Source organism: Artibeus jamaicensis, unplaced genomic scaffold (assembly GCF_021234435.1).
Source record: "Artibeus jamaicensis isolate MK-2021 breed Jamaican fruit bat unplaced genomic scaffold, CSHL_Jam_final contig_475, whole genome shotgun sequence".
Taxonomy (NCBI): Eukaryota; Metazoa; Chordata; class Mammalia; order Chiroptera; family Phyllostomidae; genus Artibeus; species Artibeus jamaicensis.
Genome location: NW_026521852.1, coordinates 5,548,246 through 5,564,559, shown reverse-complemented (window position 1 = coordinate 5,564,559; position 16,314 = coordinate 5,548,246). Strand labels below are relative to the sequence as shown.

General features: G+C 43.4%; 1 protein-coding gene across 1 annotated transcript in view; it reads right to left on the bottom strand.

The window, feature by feature from the left end:
- Nucleotides 1-16,170, bottom strand: part of SLAMF6 (SLAM family member 6) — a 28,297-nt gene extending 12,127 nt beyond the window's left edge. Inside the window, 3 exon segments of the mRNA XM_053668004.1 lie at nt 5,785-5,795; nt 13,601-13,611; nt 16,092-16,170. Of these exon segments, the coding sequence (XP_053523979.1) occupies nt 5,785-5,795; nt 13,601-13,611; nt 16,092-16,170 (101 nt within the window).
- Nucleotides 16,171-16,314: the final 144 nt, after the last annotated feature.

Genomic DNA, 16,314 nt, shown 5'->3' with positions numbered 1-16,314 from the left:
CCTAAAAAAACAAAATTAAAAACAAAAACAAACTAAGCAAACAAGTAGAACAGGAACAGAATCACAGAAATGAATATCACATGAAGGGTTACCACTGAGGATTGGCAAGGGAGAGAATGGGGGAAAAGCCACAGGGACTAAGAAGCATAATTGATAGGTACTAAATAGACAGGGGGAGGTTAAGAATAGTATAAGAAATGGCAAAAACTATGAACAGTAAAATGACAACAAACACAACTATCAACAACTGTGTCTAAAACAATGAAAACAAAAACTAACCAAATAACCATAACAGGAACAGAATCAGAGTAATGAACATCACATGAAGGGTTACCACTGGGGAGTGGGAGGGGAAGAATGGGGGAAATGGTACAGGAAATAAGAAGCAAAATTGGTATGCATAAAATAGACAGGGAGAGGTTAAGAATGGTATAGGAAACAGAGACGTTAAATAAATTATATGTATAATGCATGAACATGAACTAAGGGGGGGATACTGGAAGGTTGGGGGCTGCAGAGTGGAGTGGGGATAAAGGGGGAAAATTGAGAAAACTGTAATAACATAGTCAATAAAATATACTTTTAAAAAAGAATAGTATAGAAAATGGGGAAGCCAAAGAACTTATACATATGACCTATGTACATGAACTAAGTGAGGGGAATGCTGGTGCAGGGCAGAGGGGCATAAAGGAGAGAAAAAAAATGGTATAAGTGTAATAGCCTAATCAATAAAATATACTTAAAAAGGTGAGATAGTATAGTATTTGTCTTTCACCACATGGCTTATTTTGCTTAGTATAATGCTTTCCAGTTCCACCCATGCTGTTGCAAATGGTAGGAGCTCCTTCTTTCTTTATGCTGCATAGAATTCCATTGTGCAAATGTACCATAGTTCTTTGATCCATTCATTTACTGATGGGCACCTAGGTTGCTTCCAGCACTTAGCTATTGTAAATTGTGTGTGTATCTATATCTATATCTATATCTATATGCACAATTATATATATAATTACTAAAATTAGAAATGAAAGAGTGGACATTCTACAGAGTTTATAGGCATAAAAAAGGATTACAAGATGATATTATAAAATAGACAAATTCCTAGAACAAATTATCAAGACTGACTTAAGAATAAAAAGAAAATTTGCCTTAGCTGGTGTGGCTCAGTGAATTGAGTGCCAACCTGTGAACCAGTGTTGCTGGTTCTATTCCCAGTCAGGGCACATGCCTGGGTTATGGGCTAGGTCCCCAGTAGGGAGTATGTGAAAGGCACCTACACCTTGATGTTTCTTTTCCTCTTTCTCCCTCCTTTCCCCTCTCTTAAAAAATTTTAAAATCTAAAAAAATATAGAATGAAAATAAAATGTGAGAGAACCTATAACAAGTAAAGAGATTGAATCAGTAATCAAAGATACATTGGCAAATGAAAGCTCAGGACCTGATGGCTTCACTGGTGAATTCTACCACTTATTTAGGGAATAATTAACACCAATCCTTCTCAAATGCTTCCATAAAATAGAAGATAAAATACTTTCTAATTCATCCTGTGAGGTCAGCATTACTCCAATACCTTTATCAAAGTCAAAGACAGCTCTCCAAGAAAGAAAAGAAAACTACCAACCAATATTTTTTATGAATATTGATGTAAAAATCCTCAGCAAAACACTAACAAACTTTATCTAGGAGCATTTTAAAAGGATTATACATCATGACCAAATGAAATTTATCCCAGGATGCAAGAGTGGTTCAATGTATCAAAATCAATCAATGTGAGAATGTGAGAATAAAAGAAAAAATAATAATCTCAATCGACACAGATAGAGTATTTAACAAAATTTCATGCCATTCCACTCAGTGGTGGAAAAAATTGCCAGAATGCCAGGAGACTCTGCTTAAAGGATCCATAGAGACTTAAAACCTACACAAACAAGACCCTCTTGGATTTATCACCAGGGCAAAAACTGGAAGGGTGTGAGTTGTGCAGGGTGAGCACTGGGCAAATGTCCAGAAGCCAGACAGTGACATCGTTTCCTCTTAAAGCCATCTGCCCCCACAGAGAGCCACAAAGTGGTGAAGCAGGTTGCCCCACCCTGGTGATTATCTATGGCTTCTCCTCACACAATTTACAGGTGCCTTTTCTGTAATAGGTCATGCTAGTAAGATAGGGAATTACAGTGGCTCTACCTAATACACAGAAACAAACACAGGGAGGCTGCCAAATTGCGGAGACAAAGAAACATGGTCCAAATGAAAGAACAGAACAAAACCTCAGAAAAAAAGAACTAAATGAAATGGAAATAACAAACCTATTAGATGCAGAGCTCAAAACACTAGTGGTAAGGATGCTCAAAGAACTCATTGAGTATGGCAACAAAATAAAAAAGACCCAGGAAGAAATGGAGGTTACACTGAATGAAATAAAGAAAAATCTACAGGGAACCAACAGTGAAGGAGATGAAACTGGGATTCAAATCTATAATTTGGAACATAAGGAAGAAATAAGCATTCAACCAGAACAGTAAGAAGAAAAAAGAATTTAAAAAATGAGGATAGTATAAGATGTCTCTGGGACATCACCAAACATACCAATATCCAAATCATAGCAGTGCCAGAAGGAGAAGAGGAACAGAAAAAAATTAAAAACTAATTTGAAAAAAATAATGAAAGTAAACTTCCCTAATTTCATGAAGGAAATAGACATATAAGCCTAGGAAGCACAGACAGTCACAAACAAGTTGGACCCAGAGAGGACATACCAATACACATCATAATTAAAACACCAAAGGTTAAAGATAAAGAGAGAATCTTAAGAGCAGCAAGAGAAAAGAGAGTAAGCTACAAAGAAATTCCGATAAAAGTACTAGCTAATTTCTCAAAAGAAACTTTTCAGGCAAGAAGAGACTGGCAAGAAGTATTCAAAGTGATAAAAAGCAAGGACCTACAACATAGTATTTTCTCAAAAAAATTAAACACAGAATTATCATATGATCTAGTAATTTCATTCCTAGTTATATACCCAGGAGAATTGAAAACAGGTACTCAAACACATACTTATACACAAATCTTCATAGCAGCACTATTCCCGAAAGGGAAAAGGTGGAAACAATACAAATGTCCATTAATAGATGAATGGATAAATGAATGTAGTACATATATACAATAGAATATTATTCAGAAATAAAAAAGAATCAATTACTGATAGATGATACTACATGAACCCTCCAAAATTGTACAAAGTGAAAGAAGTCAGATACAAAAGGTCACATAGTATATGATTTCATCATGTAAAATATGCACAATAGGTAAACCCATAGAAGCAGAAAGCAGACATTTATTTTTGGGGGGTTGGGGAGAGGGAGAAATGAGTGATTGCTTAATGGGTACAAGATTTCCTTTGGGGGTGATGGAAATGTTTTGGAGTGATAGACGTGGTGATGGCACAATGTGAATTTGCTAAATTGTACACTTTAAAATTATTATTTTGTTCAATATAATAATTTTTAAAAAGTTAAGTGCAATTATTGACATTGAATATATTTAGATGTATATTTACTACATCTATTGTTTTATTAATACAATAATAAAGTTATTATTTTATTTTTTGAATATTACCTTAATGAAAAACAAAAAAAGAAATATGTCTGCTTGTGGATGGAGACACAACTGAGGCTAGATGTGGACTGAAGTGTTGATAGCGATACAGGGTGCAGCCAGGGGGGGCCCCAAAAAAAATTTGGAATGGTGTCCAGAATTCAAAGTGTATAGGAATATTGGAGAGACATATAAGATGTCCTCACCACCCCCCCCCCCCCACAGGGGGAAGGGATGTATGGAGCCAGGCCATTGAGAGCTGTTTTGCATAGCAACAGTTTTGCAGCTAACCTCTGGAATGATTATTTAACATATCTATAACCTTTAACTGGTTTCATAGATATGTTAAATAGCAGTAGCCAAGTTTGGAGCCAGGGAGAAGGGAGTAGCGGGGACTCAAGATGGGAACTAGGGGCTGCGCTCCTGAGTGAGAAGGGCCTGGACTCAGGATGTAACTAAGGTCTGCACTCCTGAGTGAGAAGGGAGTAGCAGGGGACGCAAGATGAGACTAGGAGCTGCACTCCTGAGTGAGAAGGGTTTGGACTCAAAATGGTAAGGAGGGGCTGCGCGCCTGAGTGAGATGGCCTGGGTGGAAGCTTGGAAAAGACTGGCTCCGAGACATGAAGGGTCCCCGCTTGGCCAGATGGGGGGGGGGAGCCACGCGGTTTCAGCAGAGTGAGGACCCCCTCTTGGTGAGGTGAAAGAGGGAGCCACGTGGTTTTGGCAGGGTGCGGACCCCCTCTTTCCCAGGTGAAAGGGAAGAACCACGCAGCTTTGCCAGAATGGAGATCCCTGCAGCCAGGTGAAGAAGACAGCCACATGCTTTTGGTGGAGTGCAGACTCCTGCAGCTTTGGTAGAAGAGGCCCACACGGCTTTGGGGTGCCCGCTTTGGCTGCGGGGCCTGAAAAGCAACAGAGACTTTGACTGGAACTGGGTACAAAGGACTCTTGCCAGTGGACCATGAAAGGGTACCACAGTACTTTGGATTAACTCGAGATCCTGCATAGTGACACAGCTGATGGTGCCAGCAGCCTGCAATACAGACGCGTGCTCTTTTCCTGATTTACGGTATCTGGAGTTGGGACAGTGGGAGAAGGGAATGCTGTGTGGGTGTAGGTGTATACATAAAGGACTTTGATATTTTAGTAGTGGCATTAGGCCTGAATAGCATTAAATAAACATTTTGTTTCCTTTTCACAAATCTCTGGCATTAAGAGATGTCTTTCCAATTGGCGGCGGACAGAAGGGCCCAGTAGATTTTAGTATTTTGTTTTTGGGAGGGGCCCCTGTTGTATAGCAGTTTTGGGCATCCCTAAGTGGGCCAAGTATTGTATTGCCCCTCCCTCGGACTTCCCTCTTGTTCGGTAACAATAGGAGACTCAAGACTTGAAAAAAAATATTTTAAGATTTTAATTATTTATCTTTTGAGGGGAAGGGGAAAATTTAAGCTTAAAGTGATATGTTATAAGTCTAGCAAGTAATGTGTATGTTAAAGCTTTTGTTTCAGAAACTACAAATAAGGCCCATCCTGGCTCCGGAGAAAAACAGCCGACCTCCTGGGGCACTGGCTAGAGATTACCACCTAGGGACAAGTTGGAGACATCTTGGCCTTTTGTCTTCCAGGGTAGCAGATGACCATCCCCCATGGGAATAGCTAACTGCTGAGGATAAGATTGTTGCAGCTTCTGAAACTCAAAGCCCTCACTGCACCTTGCTTGTCCTCCTCCACCCCCTTATAAAAGATCTGGCCAGGATAGAGAAGGGAAAATGGTTTGTTAAGGTATGAACCCACCATCTTCTTGGATTGCTGGCCATCTGAATAAAGTGCCCATAAAAGATTCAATCACTGTCATTGTTTATCGGATTTGGTAGTGACAGGCAGCCTGAATGCTGGGATCTTTTCTGGTTATGTAACAGGGCGCAGCCAGGAGGGGGGTCCCAAAAAAGAATTTGGAATGGGGTCTAGAGCTGAGGGTGTTCAGGAAATATTAAGATGTCCTCACCTCTGCCCCCCTCCTCCCTGGGAAGGGACAAATGGAGCAGGGCCATTGAGAGCTGTTTTGCATAGCAACGCTTTCGCAGCTAACCTCTGGAATGGTCATTTAACATATCTATAATCTTTAACTGGTTTCATAGATATGTTAACTAGCTGTGGCCATGTTCTCAGCCAGGGGGATAAAAGTGACTTCCACCCAGGATGTAACTGGGGGCTGGGTCCTTGAGTTACAGTGCCTGAGTGAGAGCTTGGAGTTGATTGGCTCCACACCATGGGGCCACACCTGCCCAGACTAATGATGGCAGCCCACTAAACTTGTAATAATACAGAAATACTGGCAGGTGTAATTGACTGTGGGAAGAGTCGGAAATGGGGCTGCAAAAGAGGATTAGCGTGGGGATTTAAACCCAGACACTGCAGCCATTAGGAGGGAGAGCCACATGGTTTCAGCAGAGTGAGGACCCCCTCTTGGCGAGGTGAAAGGAGAGAGCCATGTGGTTTGGGGCAGAGTGAGGATCCCTGCAGTCATGAAGGAGAGCCATGCTGTTTTGGAAGAGCGCAGACCCCTGCAGGTTTGGTAGAAGAGGCCCACACGGCTTTGGGGTGCTCCCTTGGGCCACGTGGCATGGAAGCAGAAGAGACTTTGCCTGGAAAAATGGGTACAAAGAACTCTTGCCAGTGGACCGTGAGAAGGTGCCACATGACTTTGGATTAACCAGAGATTCTGCCTGGACGGTGACACAGCTGATGGTGCTAGCAGCCTGAAACACAGATGTGTGCTTCTTTTCTGGTGATACAGTACCCCGAATTAGGGCAGGGGGGAAGGAAGTGCTGTGGGCATCTGTGGTTATCCTAAAGTACTTTGATATTTTTATGGGGACATAGGGTTACTACTTTCAGTCTGTACAGCTTTAAATAAACCTTTCCTTTCCTTTTCACAAATCTCTGGCATTGAGAGATGTCTTTCTTCCTCCCAAGGATGGTATACTAATACCTACTGGGCGGCAGACAGATAAGCCCAGTAAATATTAGTATACTGTCCTTGGGAGGAGCCCCTGTTGTTCTGTAGCAGTTTTTGGCATCCCTTGGTGAGCCAAATATTGCCCCCCCCCAAGACCTGTTTGGTAACAGTTACAGTGTGAAAAAGAGTTGGAAGACTGGAGGTCACAGTGAGGACTGGTGGCAGACTATGAAAGGTAGAAAGACACAACTGTCCTGGAAAATAATGACAAAATGTAAAACAACCCTCTGCCTGTGGTGAACAAGAATAAACATTAGACAGCCTGGATGATTGGTAAGAAGTAATAACACTGTGGAGGAAAGAAAATAATTGTATTACAAGAACCTGCAAGTTTTTGACTCAAATCCCCAGAATCATTTGGCTAACCCACGTGTTGGCCGTGCCTTCATTTACAACCACTGTTCTCTCCTGAAGAGTAAAATATCTGTATTTGCTTCTTACAAATGCATTCAGAGAATTAATTCCATTTTTTTCTTCATATAGCCCCAATATGACTTAAGTCCTATGAAATCTAGAACTTTGCTACTCAAAGTGTAATCCATGAAGTAGCTTTGGGGTTACCCAGAAGGTTATTATAAATGCAGAATCTTAACCTCCATCTCAGAATCAACATTATAATAAGATTCCTTAGTAATTTATGTGCATATTAACTAACATTCAACAAGCTCCCATCTAGAAAGAATAATGAAGGGACAAATGAGACTCACTTTCCCCAGGACACAATGATGCCTGATTCCAATTATACCTATTAGGATTATGTCCAACATGGTTTTTCTTCCAGCTAAATGTTCTAAAAAGATCAAGTTACGGTGTTCAACTCACTTGAGGGAATGCGGGCTGGCATGAGTCATTGTCATTCATACTTGTTTTCTAATTTGATTTTATTAAATTCACCTTCCTCTCTGTGTCTATTTCCTCTCTTCCCAACTTTGTCCCCTTCTTTGACTACCCTGGCTGAAATTTCATTGCCCCCACCTTGTACCATCTCCTCAAAGGGGGACCTCAACATTTATCACCATACAATATATTATTTCACTTATTTATCTTGTTTATAGTTTGTCTCCCAGTTTTTTTTTAAGATTTTATTTATTTATTTTTAGAGAGGAAGGGGAGGAGAGAAGGAGAGAAATATCAATGTATGGTTGCCTCTCATGAGTCCCCTGCTGGGAACTGGCCTGCAACCCACGCATGTGCCCTGACTGGGAATCGAACCTTGATTGTGTGGTTCGCAGGCCCGCGCTCAATCCACTGAGCTACACCAGCCAGGGCATTTGTCTCCCCGTTAAAATGTTAACTCCATGAAGGTGTTACAAAATGGATGAGGGTGAGGATGAACAATATACCATTACTGAATGGACCCCACCTCTTCCTGGGGCCCACCTCGCTAGGTTCACCTTGCCCACTGCCAGGGAATTATGACTCTCAATGCCAGAGATTGGTGAAAAGAAAAGGAATTATTTATTCAAAGGTTATACAGACTTAGAGTAATGACAATGTCTTCATTAAGACACCCACAAACACACACACAGTCTTTCCTTCCCCCTTTGCCCAGTCAGGGATACAGTATTTCAGGAAAAGAAACAGAAGTCTATGGCTCTGGTAGCCCCTGGTTCTTCCCATTAATCCATGCTCAGCTGGCAGGCCTCCAGAGGTTCCCAGCACCATCAGCTATGTCACCACAGTGATCTCCAGTTAATCCAAACCTGTGTGGCATCTTCTCATGGCCCACCAGCAAGAGTCCTTTTACCCCTTTCCTTCCCGCAGCATCTCTCCTGCATTATTCCAAACTACTAAGAACTCTGCATTGCTGCTACATCTTGCTTTCCAGCTTCCTAAGCTGCATGGCAAAGGGAACCCCAATGCCGTGTAGTCCTCCCTTTCTTGCCAAAGCTGCTTGGATCCCCTCTTACTCCAAAGTTTCCTGGGCACTGTAACCAGGGGGAGGGAGCTGCCTCCCAGATACATTAAGTGTGGAAGTCACTCTCACTCCCTGGCTGAAAGCACAGCCACTGCTATTTAACATATCCATGAAATAGGTCAAAAGTTATAGATATGTTAAATGAGCATGCCTGAGTTTAGTTACAAAACTGTTGATATGCAAAACAGCTCTCAATGGCCCTTCTCCACGTGTCCCATCTCTCAGTTCAGTCTTGTGTCCCATTCCTCAGTTCAGTCTTGTGGGGATGAGGACATTGTATACTTTTTAATATTTCCTGGACATTCTGAGTTCTGGACCCCATTACAAATGCCTATTTGGGTGACCTCTGTCTGCACCCTGTTTTAAGGGCAGAAATTTTTGCCTGATTTGTTCTTGATGTGCCTCTGGCAACTGGAACAGTGTGAGGTGACAGACATAGGTAGGCCTAGGAGGAATGAAAAATCACCAAGCGAAAAAATGGCACCGTGGGAAACTACTGTGGGAAGCTGCCTGCAGACCCTACCCAGGAAAAACGGATGCCCAGCTAAGATTAAGATCTGGGGTTGGACTATCTGGCATAACAGGATGCAGCTTTAACTTGGGCCTGACAAGATGTATCAAGAAAAATGGTCAGCAGAAATGGCACCCAGCATCCAGCTCTAGCCAATCAAACTCTGACACCACAACCAGTTAGCCTTTGCTGGGCTTTGCGCTTAAAAACCCTGAATAACCGAGCTAGTCTTAACCTGTTTCGGTTGGCTCCACTTTCCCTCTTATTCCCTGCTAATAAACCCGGCTCCTTAGCTCGCTGCATCTGTCTGGTTTCTTGAGTGACTCCGGCCTAATTGGTGCTAGAATGTGGGATCCAGCACCTGCATCTGGCACCTGGCTGGAGGCCCATGCCCTCGTTACTAGGATTGATCTCCAGTTGCCCTGATTCCCAGACTATGGAGTCATTCAGAAACCTTAGGGTACAGCAGCTCAAGTTTCCCCTCTGGCTCGTCCATCCTATTTTGCTCTTCATTCTGGAGGACCCTCCCTTTAAGTACCCTTGCCATGGCACCAGATCTTTCCAGTCAACACCGGTCACTGTTCTCTTGGGTGCTTCTGTAGGAGGGTGTAGCCAGAGGTCCCCAAAAGAAGAATTTTCAATGGGGTCCAGAACTCAGGGTGTCCAGGAAATATTTAAAAATATGGGATGTCCTCAGCCCCACAAGTCTGAGCTGGGGAATGGGATACATGGAGCAGGGCCATTCAGTTGTTTTGCACAGCAACAGTTTTGAAGATAACCCCTAGAATGGTCATTTAACCTTTAACTGGTTTCATAGATATGTTAAATAGCTGTGACCATGCTTTGAGCCAGGGAGAAGAGAGTGACTTCTATTCAAGATGTAATTGGATGGCAACTCCCCCTGGTTACAGTGCCTGCATGAGAGCTTGGAGACAATTGGCTCCATGCATGGGGCCACACCTGCCCAGACTCACTATGGCAGCCCAGTAAACCTGGGAGGATATGCGAGTCCTGGCAGGTGTAGCCGATTGTGGGAAGAGTCAGAAATGGGACTGCAGAGGAAGATTGGTGCTGGGATTTAAACACAGATGTGGAAGCCATTGAGGAGAGAACCACGCTCTTTTGGCAAGAATGGGGATTCTCTCAGCCATGTGAGAGAGAATCACCATGTAGCTTTAGCAGAGAGAACCATGTGGCTTTGGCCAGAGTGGGGGGATTCCCTGCCTGCCCCCCACAGCCATGAGAAGAATCATCATGCAGCTTTTGCAGAGAACTACCACACGGCTTTCTATTTCTTTTCCTGAGATACGGTACCTTGGACTGGGCAAAGGGGGAAAGAAGGACTGTGTATGTTTGTGGGTGTTTTAAGGGACTTTGGGAATTTGACGAAGACATTAAGTCATTACTCTTAAGTCTGTATAACTTGAATAAATGATTCCTTTCCTTTTCACCAATCTCTAACATGGAGAGCTATAATTCTTTGGTGAAGGGAAAGGTGACCAATCACCTTTCCCAGGGGGACAGATCCCAAGAGAAGGGGGGATCAATTAGGTAACATTATGGGACCCCCTTCCCTGGAGGCCAATCAGAGAAAACCATGGGAGACCACATGTGCAGTAGCTTTACAACTACTTGTCACAGTAAAGCTTGCCAAAACTAGCCAGGAAGGATCTGCCCTGTATGAATAGAGTCCCTCCAGCCAATGAGGTCAATCTCTGCTTGGAGTTGGCCTGCTCCCATGTTCTCTGCTATAAACTGGGTGTTCAGTTCAAATCTTTGTCCCGATCACCAAGAACCTGGTTACCTATGCCCACCTGTGACAAACCCACAGGTCCAAATTCAACATACCCCAAACACTGCTAATCTTGCTACTTTCCTTGCTATCCCTATCAATCACCCCTCACCTCACAACTGCCTTGACTTCACAGATCAGTTCTACATCCTTTCTCCAATATCAAGGATTCCCCTTTACTTCCTCCTGCTGCCAGGTGGTTCATAGATGGCAGCACCTTCAAAGACCCTCTTAAAAAGGCAGGATATGCCATAGTAACCTCCCAAAGGATAACTGAATCTAGACCCCTACCACCTGGCACCACCTCCCAACAGGCTAAGCTAATAGCTCTAACTGGAGCCCTTATCTTAGTCCAGGACCAACCCATCAACATACATACTGACTCCAAGTTCGCCTTCCATATCATTCATTCACACATTTCTACATAGAAAGGGGTTCTCACTTCAAAGAACTCCCCAATCATAAGTTAGACTCTCATCTTACACCTGTTCAAAGTGGCATAGTTGCTAAAACAAGTGGCCGTTATACATTGCAAAGGACACCAGAGCAATAAGGATCCCATTTCCAAAGACAACAATAGGGTGGACTTGGAAGCCAAAAAACAGGCCCACACCACCAAGCCGCATTCCCAATTCTTGCTCATGCCCTCCCAGGCCCCAAAATACACCCCACAAGAATACACAGAACTAGCCCAGCTAGGGGCCACATACAATGAAGAGTGGTATTACCTACACAATAAGGTAATTTTGCCCCAACAACATGCTCACCAAATCCTCAAAGACCTCCACAATCAATTTCACCTAGGTGCCAAACCCCTCACAGCACTTCTGTCACAGACCATCCATCACCCAGCCCTTTATATTGTTCTCTCTAACATCACTAAGCTTTGCCCACATGTCAATGTACCTCCCCCCAGGGAGTGGTAAGACCCTCCCCATACCCATTATACTAGGCAAGGGGCCAAATCCCAGGACAGGACTGGCAGATCCATTTTACATACCTGCCCCCATCAAGACATTCAAATATCTCCTTGTGTTCATTGACACCTCCACTGGCTGGGTAGAAATGTCCCCAACTGTCTCTGAGGGAGCCACCCAGGTCACTGAGGCCCTACTGGAAAGCATCATCCCAAGGTTCAGTCTCCCTGCCTCCATACAATCAGACAATAGATCTGTCTTCATTTCATAGGTTGCTCAGCAGGTTTCCAAGGCCTTAGGAATAAAATGGAGGCTACATATTCCTTACCATCCCCAATCATTAGGAAAAGTTTAGCACATGAACAGCATTTCAAAATCATACCTCATCAAACTTAGCACACAAAACCAACTGCCATGGCTAAAACTCCTTCCTTTGGCCCTCCTTAAGATTTGAACAGCACCCAGAAAACCCCACATGCTTAGTCCTTTTGAACTTATGTAAGGCAGGCCACCCATAATGAGGAAATCTTCCACTCCCTGCCTCTCAATACGGAGATTATCTGCCTATTTTAACCCAGACTTGAGCTCTCCTTAGGGACTTTGCTAATATTGCCCTTCCAGTAGCCACCCAAAAAGCACCCATCATCACCGTCACACCGGGGCACTATGTCTACCTGAAATCCCTACAGTCCAGATCTCTCACCCCTGTCTGGACAGGACCATAACTTGTCCTCCTTACCACACCCACGGCTGCCAAACTCCTAGGTGTGACCCCCTGGATTCACTTATCCAGACTAAAACCTACCTATTAGCTGGCTGACTTTCAAGACAATATCTCTATGCTATCTCCAGTTCCCAAGGAAAGTCAGCCACTGCAATACCAATGCACTCCCACCAGAGACCTCACCTTGAAAATATTGAGAACCACCTAAGTCCTGTCCCCTTGAATAGAGCTAGAGCCCTACCAGGCCCTTTCCTTTCTACAAACTGTAAGTGTCCACCTGCACCCCATCAATGCATTTGAAGACCTTATTCAATTCATCTTGGACCTCTGGTTCCAAAGTGACCTGCAGGACTTTACCCCTGACCAAATCTCCTTCTTTGCCCTCTTTCTAATGCTACTCATAGCTGACCTCCTAACCTAGTATTCTTTAGCCATGTGGCACTTTGTTCCCCTCCTTCTACCCCTTCCCACTCTCTGCTTTAAATATCCCTTAGCCTCTATCATACAACAAGTAGTAACCCTTACCAACAAATCTGACTGCTGGATTTGTCCTGCATACACACCTTGTGCCAAGACACTCCAAGTCCTCTCTATATTAGTTAATGTTTCCACCTTTCTGTCCCTTAAGTCATCACCTATTCCTTTATCACCTCACAATACCACCTGGGCAGTCTTCCCCCAGACATCCCCAACTCAAAGGACACTTTCTAGATATGATGAAATGGATGGAGGTATCTCTGGGTATATTAGCCCACCTACCCGACCCACAGTCCCTTTGGCTCTTGCCACTATCCTGACTGACAACCCAGCTGCCTGCTTTCAGACAAACTCCTCCAACCTGTCCCTTCAGCCTCATCAGGGAATCAGAGAACTTAACACCTCCCTCTGCAATCATACTATGTTAGTCTTTACAAGCCGGGGGTGGGGGCAATATCCAGGGAGTCAATATCTCTTCTCACGATAAACTCACCTCCCTCAAAAACACCTTGTCCTTCTGGACCCCCTGCTTTAATATGCCACTCTTGCCAACCAACACTACTCTTAAATGTCTAGTATTTATCAACCTTAATGCTGGATAGCAGGGAGGCATAACAACATGATTCAGTCACAGGGAATATCCCTAGCACACACAGGATATTCCTGTGGAGCCTGGGTATATCAGTGGATTCCCACCTTCTTGGCAGGCTGTTGCACCATAGTATACCTAATTCCTCAGGCCACCATCCACACATCCTCTAACCTGGTGACTTCGGGGGCCTTCCCCAATCTAGGATCCTTCTTAGCTACTGGCCTTGGCCCCCAAATACCCAGGGATTTGTCTGACTGGGATGGCTACTATCACAACAACCCCATCCTTGAACGTCCCAACAAAGGACATTCCCTCTATCATGGCTTCTTTTGGTTTGTAGGAATCCCTAAGCTAGAAAGGGCCATCCTTAACATCTCCTTCTTTCTCCAAGAAACCTGGAATGTCACTCTCAGTATACTACAAAAATAACAACAATCCCTTAACAGCCTAGCAGATGTTGTCTTCCAAAACAGGAGAGTGCTGGACCTTCTTACAGCAGAAGTGGGTGGCACCTGTTCTTTTCTTAACAAGACCTGCTGCTTTTACATCAATACATCAGGTATAGTAGAAGAAAACCTACAGATCCTCAAAGAGCACGTTGACATTATTGCCTGAGCAGGAAAAATGCTAAAGCTGCCTATGACAACTCCTGGTTTGCTTGGCTGCTCTCCCAATTTTCCTCACCCCTTAAAAGCCATTCTGCTGCCACTTATCTCACACCTAGCTATTCTCCTCCTTCTGCTAATTGGTCCTTGACTCATCAGACTTCTCATCTCCTTTATCCACAAAATGGTTCAAGCTGCAACTACCTCCACGGTCAATAACATTCTTCTGTTAAGTACCCCTAGGTATCAGCCAATACTGGGAGAAGACCTTCCAACTGCTCCATAAACCCAATATGTCCTACTCAGCAGGAAGTAGCCTTAAGATGACATAACCCCCCCATCCCTATATGATCTCTTCCACCTCTTTATATAAAAGAAAAAGCAGGAATGACAGACCTAGGCAGGCCTAGGAGGAATGGAAAATCACCAGGCAAAAAAATGGCACCATAGGAAACTGTACAGTGGGAAGCTGTCTGCAGACCCTACCCAGGAAAAACAGATGCCCAGCTAAGATTAGGGGTCTGAGGTTGGCCTATCTGGCATAACAGGATGCAGCTTTAACTTGGGCTTGACAAGATGTATCAAGAACAATGGTCAGCAGAAATGGCACCTAGCAACCAGCTCTAGCCAATCAGACTCTGACACCACAACCAGTTACCCTTAAGCAGAATTTTGTGCTTTAAAACCCTGACCTAAGAACAACTGAGCAAGTCTTAACCTGCTCTGGTTGGCCCCACTTTCCCTCTTACTCCCCGCTAATAAACCCTGCTCTTTAGCTTGCAGGGGTTTCTTGAAAAACTCCAGCCTAACACCAGGCATCCAGTAAGTGTTCAATGAATATTTACTGGATGAGTTAATGAATTCACCTTTCCCCTCATTCCCACTGCCAGTAATTCTACATTTATGGTCACTCTTATTTCTGTTCTTTTTTTCTCTTGTGTTCCTGCCATGTTTGTTCAACATGTCATTGTTTCTCAGAACTATCACAAGGGCTTGCCACCTGCAGGCTAATGAAATTTGGTAAGTTATTTATATTATTGTAGTTCTTCATGTAAAAATGGAGATAATAATAGTACAGACTGTCATGAGTCTTATGTACATAATGCATGTATAGCACTTGGTCAAATAACTAGAAAACAGAATAGACACTCAGCAAATATTAGTTATTTGTATCTCCTACCCTGGGGCTTGTTCTGACCTAGCTTTTCTGTCTTGTCTCCTGCCCCATATGTTCCTGAATCCTATGCTTTGGCCCAAGTGGATCACTTGTTACCCAAACATGACATACACCTTCATGTTTTACATAATGAACAGCAGGGAACAGGAAGCAGGCAGGGTTAGATCATTCCTTTTTCTCTGCCATATAAAGTACTGCTGGACTACCACCTAACTCCTGATTTGTATCAAAGAAAGAGAGATAGAGAAATCTTTTTTAAAAAATAGTAAACAGAAACTAACAAGATTATTTCTAGTGTTTTTGGTTAGGCCTAGAAATTTTGGCTAAATTGACTCATGGATTTTCAGTATTTTAGATGAGAATAGTGAGGCCCAGGAGGAATAAATAATGTAACTGATATTGCACAGCAAGACAGTAGCTAATTGGGCAAAATGATTTATTTTCCCAATCTTAGTGCTTATTCTACAACATGCTGGTGATAAACCAGGAAGAGTCTTGTCTTAGAAAAACTCATTTCCCATGACCCAGGAGACAATTCCCTTAACTGCAGACACAACTAATTTGGTAACTGAACCATTCAACATTCTAAATTGAGAGGAGATAACAAGTTATCATGCACCACTGTGAGCCCAACCCAGACCCTTGGCAGAGGGACATTCAGACACATATATATAGGTGATTTAAAGTGAGCAAGCTGCACAAAACCAGGGAGTCACTCAGTAACTACAGGAGTCCATTTCAGGCATTTACCTGGGCCAAGGCAGGAGACAAGTGAGAGACTGGAACAGCCAGATCATACTCTTAGCACAGGAGACTGCTGCTGGAAACTTCGTGGCAGCCAAGTTCATTCTGTAGTAATCTGAAAGTGCTTCTTACTGAAACTTCCCCTTCCTCTTAGAAGTGTGGTAATGTAACAAATGTGGAACGAGGTTCAGAGCTGAGTAAGAAGCCCCCAAATCCCCAACAAGCCTAGCTGGGGTGGGGCTGGGAAA